This window comes from Centroberyx gerrardi, chromosome 6, assembly GCF_048128805.1.
Source record: "Centroberyx gerrardi isolate f3 chromosome 6, fCenGer3.hap1.cur.20231027, whole genome shotgun sequence".
Taxonomy (NCBI): Eukaryota; Metazoa; Chordata; class Actinopteri; order Beryciformes; family Berycidae; genus Centroberyx; species Centroberyx gerrardi.
This window is the reverse complement of record NC_136002.1, coordinates 18890135-18906703: the sequence shown is the minus strand read 5'-3', so window position 1 is coordinate 18906703 and position 16569 is coordinate 18890135. Positions and strand designations below refer to the sequence as shown.

The window sequence follows — 16569 nt, the reverse complement described above, 5'->3', positions numbered from 1 at the left end:
CCTCTCATCTCAGTGAAAGAATAAAAGTGAACTCAATGTATAGTACAGTAGTGTATGTGCAATGTATAGTACTCAAGGGCATCTACACTGTTACACTGACGCTCAAGATGTGTCCGGTAAAATGAACATCAGTATGAGATGTGTGCACACAGACGACCTTTGGCACTGGCTGTGGAATGCATTGTATTTAATAGTTCAAAAGCAGCTCACTCACACAGGAGATAGGAATATGTAATAGACATAATGCAGCTTGGTATGATTGCATCACACAATATATTTTCTACAGTGTTGTAGAAATAGGCACACATTTATCTCAATAGCAATGCTACTGTAGGACACCACCAATAGCCAAAGCATCAAGAATACAAATTTTAGTGTTGTATATTCAACCTACTGAATTTACTTTTATGACAGTGCTGAACGGGTAAAAAAAAAAAGAGAAAAAAACATTATAGAGGAGAGTATAGGAAAGCCAAATACCTCAAGAAGAATTCAGTTCATTTGAAATACAATGACTTCATACACATCATTTGTTACTGTATATTTTTGTTATATTGCAGTTGCATTGACACACACAGTAAAACAAGAAGAAAAGCACATCCATACAGTATAAAAGCTATGCAATCCATTTTCCTTAAAAAGAGATCAAAAAGATATCGGTCAAATACAAATAAAACTTTGACCCAAAATCTCAGCATTGTCTATCAAAAGTGTAAGAATTAACAAAACAAAAAATACCTTTTGTCGACATCAACGCAACAAAGTACCACAGAGTCAGCATTATGTTGAACAACCTCTTCCTTTGTTCTCATCTGTATAGTCTATGCAAAGGCGGTTTATAGATCATAAGTGCGCCATTAACTACTAAGAAAATGCTTAATAAATTTGAAGCGCTGACAGATCCAAATGAAGCATGGCTAGTATTTCACTGTAGATGGCAAGTTGTCTGACACTGACATTGTTCTGTAACCTGCTGTATAGAGTAAGCACCTGATCACAGATGCTGGGCACAAAGGTAAAGAATGAGAGGAGAGGAGAAGAATTGAGCACTTGGACATTTTGACTGGCTCCTCACAACGCAGCCAAGACACAGAGGGGGGTCGGCTGGCAGGATGCCCGCTGCTGTCTGAGAGTAATGATGATAACTTCACAGTGGCATAGATGACGATGTAGAATCTATGTAATGCCACATGATTGAAGTGCCGTCCAGACTGGTCAGTACCTAGAACAGAAGACATTTTTTTCCCCTTATTCAACACACAATGATTTTATATGCAAAATAACCAGTGTTTTATGTGCAATAATAAACTACATTCAAGATTAAGACCATATTTCACACAAACTGATCAAGTAATACCATACATAATTCAACTGTACCCTTTTGGATTATTATAACTCAAGGGCACGTCTTCAAAGACAATGCAAATATAAGTTTCAGATCTCTAAGAGCCTTCACTATATGGAAAGAGATTAGTGCCAGCAGACTCTGTATTTGAACTGCTTGAATCTGAATTTGTCATGCTGATATCGAATTGTTGAATTAAGAAATGGTTTGTTGAATACATTTTAAAAAAAAATTGTATAAGGAACAATTTGAAACTGAATGCAATGGCTTGAAATGCAATATGATTGTTATTGAATTTAACTATAATTTCACTTTTGGTTTTCCCAATTCAGATTCAGCCTCCTGAGACACACATATGGGCACATGGGACATTCATTCCCTGATAGTCAACTGGAAGGCGGACAGCTCCTCCAAGCCTGCCAACAGCAGGTTAACATTCTTCAGTTAGCCAACCGTAAAGCATTGTGGCTCTGTGCTTGTTCAATTTTTCAGCCAATGATCAATGTTATTCTCCTCACTTAGTGAAATAATTGTCCTAGCTACTTGCTGGGCTGCATAGAAGGCTCAAAATATCAGTTTGCTACCTTGCTGACAGCTAGCATTGATTCAAAGCAGTGTATTGCAGCCTGGCAGCACATAGTTGTTTGCAGCATCATCATGTTTGGATATTTAGCAGTGATAGGGTAGAATATCACTGAGGTATGTTGAATGCATAACCACTACAGTGGGTGATGTGGATTTTTCTAATGCAAATTATCACTTTTTTTCCACACATTTAGCAGCCCAGCAAGCAAGTTAGCCATTAGCTACCTCGCCAGTAACTAGCAGTTAACTAGGCCACGTGTTTTTAGACAACAGTCGATTTATCAAGTCGATATGAAAGAGACTAATAACCTAAAACAAATGGCAAGATTTGCAACTCTTTCACCAAGTGGGGAGAATAAGACTTTATCATTGGTAGAGCAGAGGAGCAAGCCACAGTGCCACATGGATCATGGCTGGCTAAGTGAAGTGAGGGGCAACTACCTTCCAGTCAACACTCAGGGAATAAAACTATAATGTGCTGGGATGTGTGTCTCAGAAAGCTGAAGCTGAATTAACAAAACTAAATTTGAATTCGGAAAAAAACATAATTTTAATTATAACTTTTATAGCTAAAAGTTAAGTTCAATAATAATCACATTCAATTTCAAGCCACTGCATTCAATTTACTTACACTATTTACACTTCCTCAAATAAATTCTAACACTTCTCATAACAAATAAGTATCCTCCAGGGTGAGAAAGACACACTGAATGGAGAGAGAGAACAAATGGAGGACTTGTGATTAGGTGAGTGTTCCAAAAATGGCTGGGATGAAAGCCTCGGAGGGCACAAGAGGAGACAAAGAGCGTGTTGAAGCACAATGACTCAACTACAAAGCTGCACAGTTACAGTAAGACTAGTAGAGGTACAAACAATGAGTTGAGAGAGCGGAATGATTTCATTGATTAGGATCAGATTGAGGGAGTCACATGTAAAATACCGTGTCACTGAGAGCGAGTCAGACAACCGCTTTTATTCGGTAACAGGAGCGGCTGGGTTGTCTTTGTGCTCAGAAGGAATGGCTAGGTAGTTTGTCCTGCAGGCAGATTGGTAGAGAAACAGAGGCATGTCTAAGACCCTGTGTTAGGCCCTCTCTACCACAAAACACCGCTGATTGAACAGGATTCACCACAGTGCATCACTCATTTTAAGTACTCAAACGCTTTTCCTATAGCCTCGGAGAGCGAAGCTTTCATGAGTAAACATTATCTACTGCTCCCTACAGCCACAAATGAGAGAACAGTTTGCCCCTAATTTGTGATGTCACCCCAATGTACAATCCCGGAGAGAATTAATTTGAGAAGATGAAAAATGTCTCTATAATTGCACAGAGAGGCTACAGGCTGAATATCAGGATGAGATTACAAACTCGTGGTTCTTTGGTTTCTACCCCTCATAGAGAATTCTTTCTGCTCACAGATGTTGGTTGAATCAAATCAAAAGACATCATAAGACATCAAATCACATATGCCCTCTTATTTAAGTGTCATTCCTATTTGATGGGAAAATGTCATGTCTTTTAAAGCCACAACACTCTTAACGAAATGTGCATCTAATACAATTGCATTGCACTGCAACCGCATAAGCAATGCAGAATTTATGCTAAATGGATTTTTTTTACTCTTTCAGCAAATATCAAACATAGCGTAATTTGTCTGTCTTTGAAAGATCATCACTTTTGCTGTGTTCCCTCTCTTCCTCCAGTAACATGACTAATGTGATCTAAGCTGCTAATGTATCACAGAATATAACCTTAAAATGTTCTAGCATCTAGATACAGTGCAAATCCATTAAGCCTGAGTGGCTAAGCAGCCAACCACAAAATGGCCTCTGTGAGTGGGTGTAGCTGCTCATCTGCTATTGTGCTGCGTTGTCATACAGGTCAATACCAGCCGTCAGGTGGCTACAACCCATTAACTCTTTCAGCTGCAACAACTGATGAAGTCTAGAGAGTTTGAAACATTCAATCACTTGGATCAATGAACTTTACCTTAATGCTGAGAGCAAAGTGGGATATAATTTCTACTTAAAAAGCATCAGTCAACAACCTCGTCATGGCTCCACTGCTCCACAAAATGTTCAATTTCACCTGCCATGTCCATGTGCTTATTTTATGTATTTATTAAAGAAAAGCTCAGTAGATTTTTATCAGGTTTTCTTTCATTTTTAAATTGAATTAAGAAGTAAAGATGTTTTCTTTTTCTGTTATGTTTTTGCAGAATCAGAATATCCACCCTTTCATGTTAAATGAGCAAAACTGGAATTATTCTGAGAATGTACATTTAGTGTTCTGAAAGCATACATGCTGTGAGAAGTACATTGTGGAGTACATATGCTCTATGCTGCACTACAGTGTAAAACATGGAGCCACACTTCTTTGTCTGGGAAACCACCATAACTGGATCAGTACATGTGCTATGTCTTATCCAGGCTTGTTCTGTTAGGTCATAAATTGCCTGTCCAAAATTTGTCACCCTGGACTGACCGGCCTAGTCAGCAGCATGACCGCCCGGTGGGAGCTGACTACACAGGTACATTCAGGCCTTTGTCAGCCCAGAGAAGGTGATGCAAAAAGTCAGTTTCTGGTGGAGCTGCAAAATCCACCGGGGATGTAAAAGGGTTGTTAAGAAAAAAAAAATGCCCGGAGGAGTCAGCAGTGCTCAGAATTATCCACACCTGGCAGGCAGCTTGAGTGAAAAGACAGATTACTGTTGCAGGAGAGTTACAAACTGAAGCAGCTTAGACTCAATTACCCCTCCCTCTCTCTTCCTCTTCTTTTCTCTCTCTCTCTCTCTCTCTCTCTCTCTCTCTCTCTCTCTCTCTCTCTCTCATTTAATCATTTTTTTTCCAGTCACCCTCCCACCTTTACCTCTGTTTGTGTGTGTCTCCGCGTGTGTGTGTACATTTGTGTTTATGTTTATGTGTGACTCACGCTGTATCCTGCACCTGCTCATCAGACTTGGAGATCTTCCTGTAGCAGTAGACCATCTCAACCAGGAGCCAGAAGGTCAGGAACACCAGCAGCACATACATCATGATCTCAGAGTACAGTGCCGCGGGGTCTTCACTGGCTGTGGGAGCACACACACACACAACAACGTGAAACATGTATTATTCATTACACCTCCTTCCTTACAATGTTTTGTGTTGAAACATGAATAGAGCAGGAGAGGCTAATTCATTTTCACCGGTTAGATAAGTGTGCGGTATGCTAACTGGTTCTGGCCTTTCTCTGGAAGCTTGTACCGGCAATCAAACATCAATCATAATAGAAAAGGTAATATTTCTACGGTATGCCTCAACAGCCTACTTTCATTTCACTTAATGACACTTCCAACTTGGTATGCAGGCATTACAGTGCAGCCGAACTGTAAGCCAAGCAAAGTCGTTCAATACCAAATGGTGAAACATGCTTTCTGGTGCATCCTGTCCGTAGGTTATAGTTTGAAAATGATGTACAAATTATGTGGCATACGGTACAGTATAACCGTATTTGTGGTGCAACTGCTATAGACTCTAGAGAGATAAATCAGATATAAGATGGATATGCAAAGCCACAGTGGTTCTCAGGACATCACTCAGATTTACCATTTACGGACTTGATCGTCCAACACCTTCATATTTTATGTACTGAGAATAATATCTGGTGTAATGTAGCATATAGGTTATCATATCAATATAAAACTAGTAATATCAGACATCATTGCTTTTATATTATGTCATTACATTTGAATTAACATCCTTTATTCTGGGTCATTAGATAAGAACCACTGTGCAAATGAACAGGTACCAAACTCCAAAAAGTCTGCTGACCAGACAGTTGACAGCTTTTACTTGATTTGATTTTAAAATGTCTGCAAATAGAGGCTATTATTGTAATTCAATCTCTTATTACATGGGAGCGGACATAGATATGATTGCCAGGGCCTAATCCATTTTACTACTATGGCACATGATTACTGTAAGATGAAACCCAGCTGTAATGTGCACTGGCCAAAGGCTTTTTGAAATTTGATACCACAATGGTATGAGGAGTAAAGGAGAAGTTGTAAGTGTGTGATATAAAAGAGCAAACTGTAGTATATTTTAGAATGTTACACTTTGGAGTAACATCCAATTTACACAACTCCTTTTCCAGGTACAAACCAACCACTAAGATACAACTAAGCCTATCTCTATATGCCTCTGACAATGAACCATACCAAGTGCAGGCAGATAGAGATAATGCCAAGTTATAAGACATAGGGAGATTTAAGTAGTGCCAAATATACATGTTGTACTGTATATTCGATCAAGGTGGAAAACGACACATTCAGCAAGCCAAGCATTCAGGAAGCAGAATACATTACCCCTTATAATAGATAGCAAAGTAGTTGGTTTGAATTAACCCCTTCACTGACAATAGAAGAAAGCTTTGATAGACGATAAAGACAGACAAAACAAAACACACAATTATTCTTCTTCAACACAACAAAGGGGACAGAAGGAAAGTGGCATTGTTAGTGGCAGACTGCCTTCGCTCTAATGCATCATTTAGTGAAATCAACTGCTCGATAAATTTATAAAAAAATGCATGACCCATTTATAGCGGCCTGATAAACACTTTATGCAACATCGAAGGAGAGGCATATACAGCACTAGGAGAACACACAGTACATAGAAGTCAACGCACCACAGGCTGTGGCTTCTACCAGGAGGAAGGCGATTCTACATGAACACGCCTGTGCTGCATTTCTCCAGCATGCATGCAGCAGCGAAATCGTCATATTTAACATCACAACTGAGACACTGTTTCAGCTCAATGTAAGAATCTGTACAATACTTTCTCAGGATCAGTTGAGCTGCAATGGGACCTCCTTCAATACAATTCAGCTCAGTTCTGATCATACATGCTATGATTAAAAGTTGGTTGACATAAGTCATGGGCCTAAATATTATGTGGGAAAAAGGTGTTGTATCTGGACTAATGCTATGTAGGTATTTTAAGCCCCAGTCCATCATTGCAGTATAGCACCTCCTGCTGAAACACTACTGGCCCACTATTGGCTTTGTGTTTCAGTAATTGAACCAAAGACACTATCACTCTCAAACTGATTGACCAAGCTGATGATACAAAGACTGAAAATATGTGAGAGCTAAACATAAATTATACATTTGTGTTGAGGCTGTTGTATTTGTATTTGTAATGTTTGTAAATGATGAAATAAAACAGAACTATATTTTGTGATGCAACAGATTGTGCAAATTGCAAAAAAGCTTTAAAAAACAATTTAAGTTTCAGATTTGAGTCACGGATATCCTGGGACTCGTGTCTATTTTGGGTAAACCTCACCAATGCACAACGCTGCCTGAGAGGCACTTAATGGCAAAGATAAGTCTGAGGTCTGAATACCCAAATGTGCAGTTTTGGAATTAAATGCCTGCCACACAGACTTATCTCAACACAGAATCACAGCTACACTGAACATTGAGCTTTACAGATAAGTGCTACCAGCATTTGGGGAAACTGGCCACAGAACAGGGCAGGATAACGTGGAAGAAAGTGACAAGATAGTGGCCTCACCTTTCTCTTTCACCGTCAACTCGATTACCTTGGTCTCGGTGACCGAGGGAGTGAAGTAGTCAAACTCAAACTTGCGAAACACCTGGCACTCGTAGGTCCCGCTGTCGTTGAAGGTGACGTTGCGGATTCTGATGGAGACATCCTGGAGGTCCTGGCTCCCGTTCCACACCAGACGGCCCAGCCACGGTCCCTCTGTCTCCTCTGGGTGGCCATCCTTATACACAAATATCTGGGAGAGAGGAAGGACAAGCAGGCATGCAGAAATCATAAATGCATATGATACACACGTGGTAGGGGAATGCACATGTAGTATACACATATTTCAGTCAAGAAATAGGCTGAAAGAATTTTTAGCAAAACCGTATTCCAGTTTATCTTTTAGCTAACTTTTCATATCATCTGCCATACAATAATGCAGCAGCAACCTACAGGTATGGGATCCTGAATGATGTTTTGGTCTTGTTTTGGCAGATAGTACCAATCCACACGTGTCCTGGCGCTGACCTCCTCCCTCTTCATGCAGGAGATGCAGGTCAGCTTCATGGGTTTCCCCAGGACTGCCTCTGTCTCCGACGGGACATCCACACACACTGGCTGGCTGAAATGGACTGGAGGTGCATGGATGCATCACACACAAGCAGGTCACCGTGCAGCTAACCTGATAAACGCTCAGTCAAAATGTTGGAGCTCATCTGGCATGTTGAGTTCATCATCATCAGACATTTACCTAATATTCATAGCTGAAACAAACATTATACAGCAGTGCTTTTCTTTGAGTTTTTGAGAAAACTACAGTTCATATTAAACACACTCTACGGGAAGATTAGGTCTTTTTTTGGTGGAGTAGCACAAACTGCCATGGTCAGTCAGGCCATTCCCAGTCTTTACTCAGTGACTGTGAAAATACAACCACACACACGACTGTGAGAGCCACCATTATTGTCTAATAAACTCATGGCCCCGTCTTCCTTATTGAGTGCATCGGCTCTTGTACTCTTAGATTGAGCCAGACACAACCGCTTTCGAAACTCCAGTAACTGTTAAGAAATAATCACTCAGTTGACCTAAATGTGATTTTACAGCTCTGTGACCAGTGGAGAGAGTCAGGTCAAAACACTAATAGTAAACACAAGATCATCCAGACCAGTGAGCACTGATGATGGCCCCTGCCCAGTAAAGAAGGGATACAGGGAGGGAAGGTGGGATGTGGGGACTGTGGGAAGTGTAGGAGGGTGACTGGAAGATAGAAGATGAAGCAACTAGAAGACAGCATGGGTAGACAGATAAACACGATATGGAAGGAGATAACATCGAGGGAGAAAGGCAGAGGGCTGGATGAGAACACACAGGAGAAGAATGTGGGGGATTATGAACACAAAAACAGGACTTTTCAAGTGAAGTGAGGCAGCAATGTGAGTGATCTCTCCACAAGGATGTCTTTGTGCGACTGTGCTGGGTCCTGTACTCTTATATAACCCAGAGCCCCCTGGGCAGACACTGCCAACATCGATTACATCTCATGAGGGCTCAGGCGAACAGATGGAAACAGAGGGTGAGAGAGAGAGAGTCACAGAGGAAAGCAGGGAAGCAGAGAAAGAGTCACAGAGGAAAGCAGGGAAGCAGAGAGAGAGAGAGAGAGAGAGAGGGAGGGGGGGGGGGGGGGGGGATAACGCATGAACAAAACCCCATTGCTCTGTTCAGTGGATTGACTTACTTAAATGCTGACACCAGTGAGTGGCGTTTCACTCTGCAGCTGTCAGTGTGGCCGCTCTAAAACTGGGTTTTGAGTTCACAATCAGTAATTTATTTATCTTGAACCTTTTGAAGCTTATATGAGGTTATAGCGTGAATGTCTAGAAACGTTTAACAACCTGTGTTAGCTCAGTTTAGCCTCTAACTGCTGGAATAAGACATGCAACATTCATGTTAAAACAAGCAACACTTTTAACATTTTGCACACTCATACTTACCGACAATAATCAGAAGTAACAGAGTATGCAGCTGAACTTTAGCTCGCGTTATCATATTGAGCTCTTTCGGCAGCTGCCTGCTTGCAGACAGAGTCCCTCTAACTTTTGCGTGTCGAAGAAACCCTCACGTTGTTGTCTTCACGCAAGGCCGAGTTGTTGAGATGACTTCAGGACCAAGGACAGCACCTCCCCTCCGCAGATAAAGGCGCTGATAAGTTGCTTCTTCTCGATCGAAAATCCAAGTGTCAGTCAGGAGTGATCGCACTGAGCTGGTGAAATGCTCGTGTGCCCATCCGTATAGTTTAGGCTTCCAATAAACTAGCCATTCATCATTTATCTGCCCAAGAACAAATTTCTGATGTCAACTACATTATTCCAGCCGGTGAAAAGATAAAACAAAACATGTCCGTGATGGGAAGTAGCTGTTCGGATAACGAGAAAGTGCTTCGCCCACAATTGCTGTCATTCAGTTCAGATCCATCCCAACAAAAACCAGGAACCTGTGGATTCCCAAAAGCCGATTCAGCCACTTCTTGCTGTGGCGAGCTCTGCCTTGCTCACAGAGACGACAAAAAGAATGAACAAAGTTTTCTTATTTCGCCTCTCAAAGAACAATATTATTGATTGCTTGAAGTCTATTCCTTCCACTAAGGATGACTGATGACCCAGCCGCAGCTCACTGCCTTTGTTTTCAGCAGTCACTTAGCGCTGGCAGAACCAGGGCTTTGATACGCATGCGTGAGTCACTCCCTCCTACACTATAATGTGCCTGTCCATATAATTGTCTTCTGGCTAACCAACTTATCATGCAGTCCTTTCGTGTGTGTTTGCATTTGCATTTGATTTAGCTGTAGGCTGATTTCTATAAACCAGCAGTGGAAACAGCTCCAGCCTCCTGTTCACTTTGTTTCTAGTAACAATAACAAAGCAAAGGATGATTTATTCACATATAGACAACAATCTGTAATGCAAATCAGTTTAATCAAACAGCCTTATTCTTTCAAGAAGGAGACACAAACAGTCCTTGTCCAGGGTTACGTAACCTTGTTCAGCAGCTGCAAGGAGAGCTCCTACTCATGACCACTCGTTTAGATCAGTGAGCCATGAATTTGTATCCGTCCCAATTCCCCTTGCAATGTCTGCTCAGAGCCACAATGACAAATAGAGCCAGTGGTCAGAGGTTGCACTGCCTCGTTTGAGGAGTCTTCCAATGTTATTGGATATTGTAGCCTATAGGCCTATACATGCTTTAGCCTGCAGTAACATAGACTAACAGTATGTTTACAAAAAGTACACACACAAACACAATATGAAATCATAGCTATATACAAATGATGTTGCATACATGCATGAATTCATAGCTTGGATCCATATTCTGCATTCAGTCATTAAATGGTATGGATGCTAAGCACATATACATACATACATAGCCTAATCTATATCTTGGGCTTACTGCAGCATATTGAAGCTGATAAAATACCACGCAGGATACAACCCACTAATCCAATGATGATGTTTCATCCTCTGGTGTTTAGCAGTAAAAGGGCCTGACCTTTCCTACAGTATTCTGTCTATATTTGGCTACAAACCATTACACTCTGCATGACTGCTCTCCAGCAGCCATTACTCTTCCTTACTGACTTTCTTTTTCTTTCTTCTTTCTTTGTAACCATTGAAGTGGTATACATTACTTTATATAAGGGGTGTAGTATAAATCTTATTTTAAGCATTTCAGTTCCTTTGGATCAGTGATTCAGGAAAAAAATATAGTAGAAAAAATAGTTTGCAAAATTGAAAAGAAAATGTAATTATTCAATGCTCAAACAGACCCATAGTGTTATAACAATAGTCATAATCACCTCCCCACTCCTGCCCATCACACATACCTGGGCCAGTGTGGGCTGAAGTGCCAGCAGCATAATAATGTTAATTATATCACCAGCTTTTTTCCTCTCACAGAAAATGACAGTGACGCACTATTTGCCTCTCTGCAGTCATCTTGTAAAGGCTCCGACATCTGATGATATGCAAAAAATGGTCTATCTACTGCGAATTCATACATTTAGCTTTTCTTCTGTCTTGTTCTTTTCTATAGGCTTACATTTTAGTTATAATGAAATCCAATATGAATATCAATAGACCTACATCAATAGATTGAGAGGCATACAATGTCCTTTCCTTCTTTGAAATCTATTTCTTGCTTTGATCTATTCCCTTCTTTGTGAAAATAGACGGGAAGGTTCCTTTCAAAATGTAACATTTTACAGATAACTGACTACCTGATAAAAATGTATCAGATTAATCTACTGGATTTCTCTAAATGATTATCAGAACCTGATTAAGTTACTTTTTGATTACTTGACTTCTAAAATCTATAGAATATAATGTCAAACAAATTGGTGTTTGTTTGGATCTATCATATCACAAACAAAATTCTTTTTTTTCCACCTCAAATGTTTCTGATAAATCCACCAAGAAATCAGCATTACTGTAACCCTGTTACATGTAATCTGTTATCTGACGACTGTGAATACAGCTTCCCTGAAAATAGATTTGTTTGTTGACAGGTTGAGATGAACCTGTGGTATAACCTTTGCATCCTCAGGCCTTAAAGAGCTGCAGTAATCTCACTGTGCCATCACAGTTTTTAATCTAGCGGCCAATGTATATGGAGTAATGAGAGGCTTACTCTCCAGGAGGATATAGGGTGAATCAAGGGTTTAAGTATTCCACCATGATTATTCCATTTTAATGCTGCACATGTACAGATATATATAATGCCCACTAAACATGATACAACTGGAAACAATTTCAAATAGTTTCTATGTGCAAACACAAAGATGAGTAAGCCATATAAGCACACACTTAGTGTAGAAGAATTGGGAAAACACTTGAAACCACAGGAAATAGAAAGTGAATTGAAAGTGGTTTTTACGGTGTCGCTGTAGAGTTTGTGCTGCAAATCCTTTCAAAATAACAGCAAAAAGGCAGTCGAGTGGGCCCTTGTGTTGCTGTCAGCATCAGCAGTAGGCTGGGACTCTGAGAAACAGACTAAATATGGCAGGCCTGGTGGAACCACATCCTGCAGATAAAGAAACCATGGCAACAGTAATGCACAGTGCCATGGTGATTATAGGAGGCCAGCCTAGCGACAGCCTGCAGATTCAGTAAGACAACAGGAAGCTTTAAACCCAGTTCTGTCTCTCTTACAGGCAATAGTGTGTTTGCCTAAGCCCCCACAGAGAACAAAGCAAACAAAAAGGTAATGGGATAAATAGATTTCAAATAATGCAGTATCTGCTTTCATTCATCAATCATCCGTGATTGGGTCTACAGGTTTTAAGTACAGGTTTAACAAACATATTTTGTATAACTGAAGGTAAACTACAGAGGGTGACTCCAAAATAGGAGATCAGGACAGTTTTCAGGTATGAAATTAAATCAACGCAGTATTACTCGACAGTTTGTGTGACTGAGTGAGTGAGTGAGTGAATAAGTTAGAGAGAGTGTAATGTGTGTAATCGTGTGTGCATGTGTGTGTACGGTCCCTGGAGGAAATAGGGAGCAGATTTCCAGGGATTTGGAAGGATTTCAAGATTACAACATGATTACAGCAGAATGGCATTGACAAAACATGTTGGAAATTAAGATGCAAATCTGAACTGCAGCTCTGGAAGAAAAAAAAAATACAAAAAACAACTTAATGCTAGAATGTGGACAGTGTTAGCTGGCCCTGTATTCATCTATCCAGCCATCTAAAAAGCTAAATCCATCTGTCTCTGGGTTGACTGTATCTGTATGTCCTGCACTCTACTACTGTATATCACAGTGATGCTGATTCCACGTGTGACATTATTTTGAAATTTGCAATCACAGGATAGATGAACCACCATACAAAAAACATCCCAAGCACTCCCAGGCACTTTCCAGAAATATTTACTGCAAACAAAACTGTTAGTATTTCGAGAGGATGAGATGCTGGGGGGAAATCAAACAAGGTTGTGTTGTGGAGAGATGGAACAGGGAAAAGAACAGTTACAGGCTATATTGGCAGCTGCCATAAGACAACAACATATCAGCCAAAATAGGGACAGGAAAGACTGAAAATCCACTCATCTACTCGCCCTAACTTCAGTCTAAACGCCAGTGAAGCTCCATGTCAGCCTTTTCCAAAACATCTGAAGTGAACAGTTCAGAACTCTTTAGAGCTCCAAAGGGGGCAAAAAATGACCATAAAATTACTCCAAACAGCTTGTGCAGCGTTAAGTATTTTGTAGCCAAACGATTGTACTGCGGGTCCAAAAGTCCAATATTTACCCCATTATCTCCTAGATTTTCTCCACTTGCAGCGCTCTGGTCACACTACAGCTATCTGGCGGAAAAGTCTTGCTGCCTTAATGTGCACCTCGTCAGCTCCTATTTCCGAGTTTGAATTGAATGTATTCAAGTACGTTTTAGTCAGAAATTTAAAAAAAACGGGCCGTGAAACAAAAGTAGCTTTTTTGATGAGTATTTTAGAAACCAAGTGATACAGTGGTACTTTGTGCTGTAATGGCATTACGAAGAGGAGTATACTTGCACCAGTTATGTAATTCATATTTTAATACGTTTATTGGCTAAAAGACACCTAAAAGATAAACATATCATATGTCATATCTGTATCTTGTAATATTCGACTTTCCCATTTGTATTTATCACTTTATTGGATTGTTCAAGTTTTGCACCGATGTTTGGCTTCAAAACACTTGGATTAATGGAGTAAGTTTATGGTCATTTTTTGACCTTTTTGTAACCAGGACCCGGCCACTTCAGTTGTTTTGGAGAAGGCCGACATGAAGCTGTGCTAGCTAACTCGCTGTGTGTTGTGTGGACTTCACTGGTCTTTTCGACTGACATGAGGGTGAGTACATGAGTGAATTTTCATTTTTGGGTGAACTATTCCTTTAAGATAACACACACAAGCATATGCATATGTGTACACAAACACACACACACACAAACATCACACACACACACACACACACACACACACACACACACACACTGTCTCTCTAAAAATAACTGATGTGTTGATCTAAACAACTAGAGCAAGGATAATGTTGTACCACTGCAAATCATCACACAGAGATTTATACACTGCTCCAGAGCAACTCCCCATGGAGGCATGACGCACTGTCCTACAATGAGGGAGAGACACAGGCGAGATCAGTGGCACATAGCAGCTAATCTAACTGATAAGGGATATAATCTCAGGGAGCCACACACACACACACACACACACACACACACACACACACAAACACAAACACACCTACAGGGCAATGCCAAACTCTACCCTGAGGACTTGGCAGAGAGCTATAAGCTAACACTGATAGCAAGTGAAGACCCTGTTCCATCTGACCTTCTGAATTGGCTCACAGCCTAGCCCCCTGTAGGAATACTCACTTTCTATTACAGGACCCAGAGCCTTGCACTACAGATGAACTATCAAAACAGCAGAAGGCAGCACAACGCCTACACTGCATATACTGCTCATTCTGGAGCAGGTCCAAGAGGCTTTAAAGTATGGTGGCTACCTTTAGTTCTACTTAGTTAATCTGTTGGTTATAGAGAAAACTCACCAAATAGGAGGAGTGAAGGAATGACTAGAAGACCTGCGTGTGGGAGAGAGATAGATAGATAGAGAGAGAGAGAGAGAGAGAGAGAGAGAGAGAGAGAGAGAGAGAGAGAGAGAGAGAGAGAGAGAGGCGGGGGGGATTACTGTAGTCTAATATTAATTATAAATATTCAAAAGACATACAGGTCATCACCTCTACACAAGGGAAAGGTTGTTGTAGGCAAGAGTCAGCCCAGAAGTTAGAGTGTCACGCTGTGTTCATTCAGCCAGAGTACACTGTCTTGATTAGAATATGGAAATGAACAAAGCCGTTCTTAATGGCTTGTGTAACTCCTGACTTTGAAACTATTTGGACAAGATGACAGATTGTGTCACACTACTACTTGTTGCCAGAAATTATTTCTGTCTGGGATCACAGATAATTAAAAAGAACACTGCTGAAATATTGTTAAGCCAATGTAAATAAGATAGAGGTCAGTTTGGCCGTTCTTTTCAAGTTGAACCGCCTCAGCAATTTTTTTTATCCCCCCCCCCCAAGAGGTTAAAACCTCTTGCCTGCCCATCCTTGTGAATAAGAACTTGTTCTTAAGTGACCTGCCTGGTAAAAAAAAAAGGTTAAAAAAAAAAAAAATAGAATATACATCACCATTCTAACCTGATCAAAAAGCCCAAAAAGCAGTGAGACTGAGAATTAATAGTAGGAAAATCACACAAAATCCTCAGTATTTATCCATATTCAGATCCAGCTTCTGATCAGTAGGCCCCCACATATTATCAATATCTGTATGCCCCGTTGTGTTTTCTATTTTGATCTGACTATTCAGTTCCTGTTTTCCTGGACCGTCATGATGCAGTGGATCTTGGCTCTCTGGCATCTGGCAGTCCAACACTGCATCAGAGGTCGGACTCTGGACAGCGTCGCCCCTCTGATGGTCCGAAATGTGACTCTGCAGTATATAGTTACCAGGACCTCTGCTCTCTACCGTTATTTGGCCGTGACTCTGGCTGGTTGGAATGCTGTTCTGCCACTCGTGGTCAGAGGGACTGCAGCCGTCTAGGCCAGGATTATTGTCCCTGTCCCCCTGCTGAGTGGTGCCGCTGTCTGTTTGCGTACGGTCCCTTGTCCTGTCTTGTGAGTCGCTGTCACGCTGCTGGCACTGTCTGATCTGGCCTAATGTGATTTGGAGCTCATTGAGGCGCTGTGATACATAGCGTCTCTTCAGCTCCAGCAGGATTGTTCCATTACGACTCAGGGCAACTGGCAACTGAGCAGTTGTTGGCGTTGCCCTCTGCAAAAAGAAAGAGCAGGGAGTGTGTATTGTAGATATATGTGGAAAAAGACACATAACATCAAAAGCATGTGCACACATAAGTAGCGCTGCCTCTGTTTTTCATTTCATGTGGTTTAGTTGTGAGTTGATGGGCAGCTGTCATTTCTAAGCAAGTGTGTGTGTGTGTGTTTTAGGAGTTAATTGTTGTAATAGCACCA

General features: G+C 40.9%; 1 protein-coding gene across 2 annotated transcripts; it reads right to left on the bottom strand.

Moving 5' to 3' along the window:
• Nucleotides 1-501: 501 nt before the first annotated feature.
• scn3b (sodium channel, voltage-gated, type III, beta) lies at nt 502-9569 on the bottom strand. 2 transcript variants are annotated; one of them, XM_071900712.2, is made up of 6 exons: nt 9464-9569; nt 7923-8101; nt 7494-7722; nt 4863-5001; nt 2871-2966; nt 502-1222 (listed from the first exon to the last, which is right to left on the bottom strand). In XM_071900712.2, exons 1-5 carry the CDS (start codon nt 9516-9518, stop codon nt 2903-2905), a joined length of 666 nt encoding a protein of 221 aa, XP_071756813.1. In that variant the 5' UTR covers nt 9519-9569; the 3' UTR covers nt 502-1222; nt 2871-2902. The 2 variants fall into 2 exon arrangements, with proteins under 2 accessions (XP_071756813.1, XP_071756815.1); XM_071900714.2 differs by lacking the exon at nt 2871-2966.
• Nucleotides 9570-16569: the final 7000 nt, after the last annotated feature.

Coding starts and splice junctions, on each gene's coding strand:
- scn3b (XM_071900712.2), bottom strand. CDS start 9,518: ATGATAACGCGAGCTAAAGTTCAGCTGCATACTCTGTTACTTCTGATT. Junction 5,002..7,493: donor GTTGACGGTGAAAGAGAAAG/GTGAGGCCACTA, acceptor GTGCTCCCACAG/CCAGTGAAGACCCCGCGGCA. Junction 2,967..4,862: donor GAGCAGGTGCAGGATACAGC/GTGAGTCACACA, acceptor ATCTGCCTGCAG/GACAAACTACCTAGCCATTC.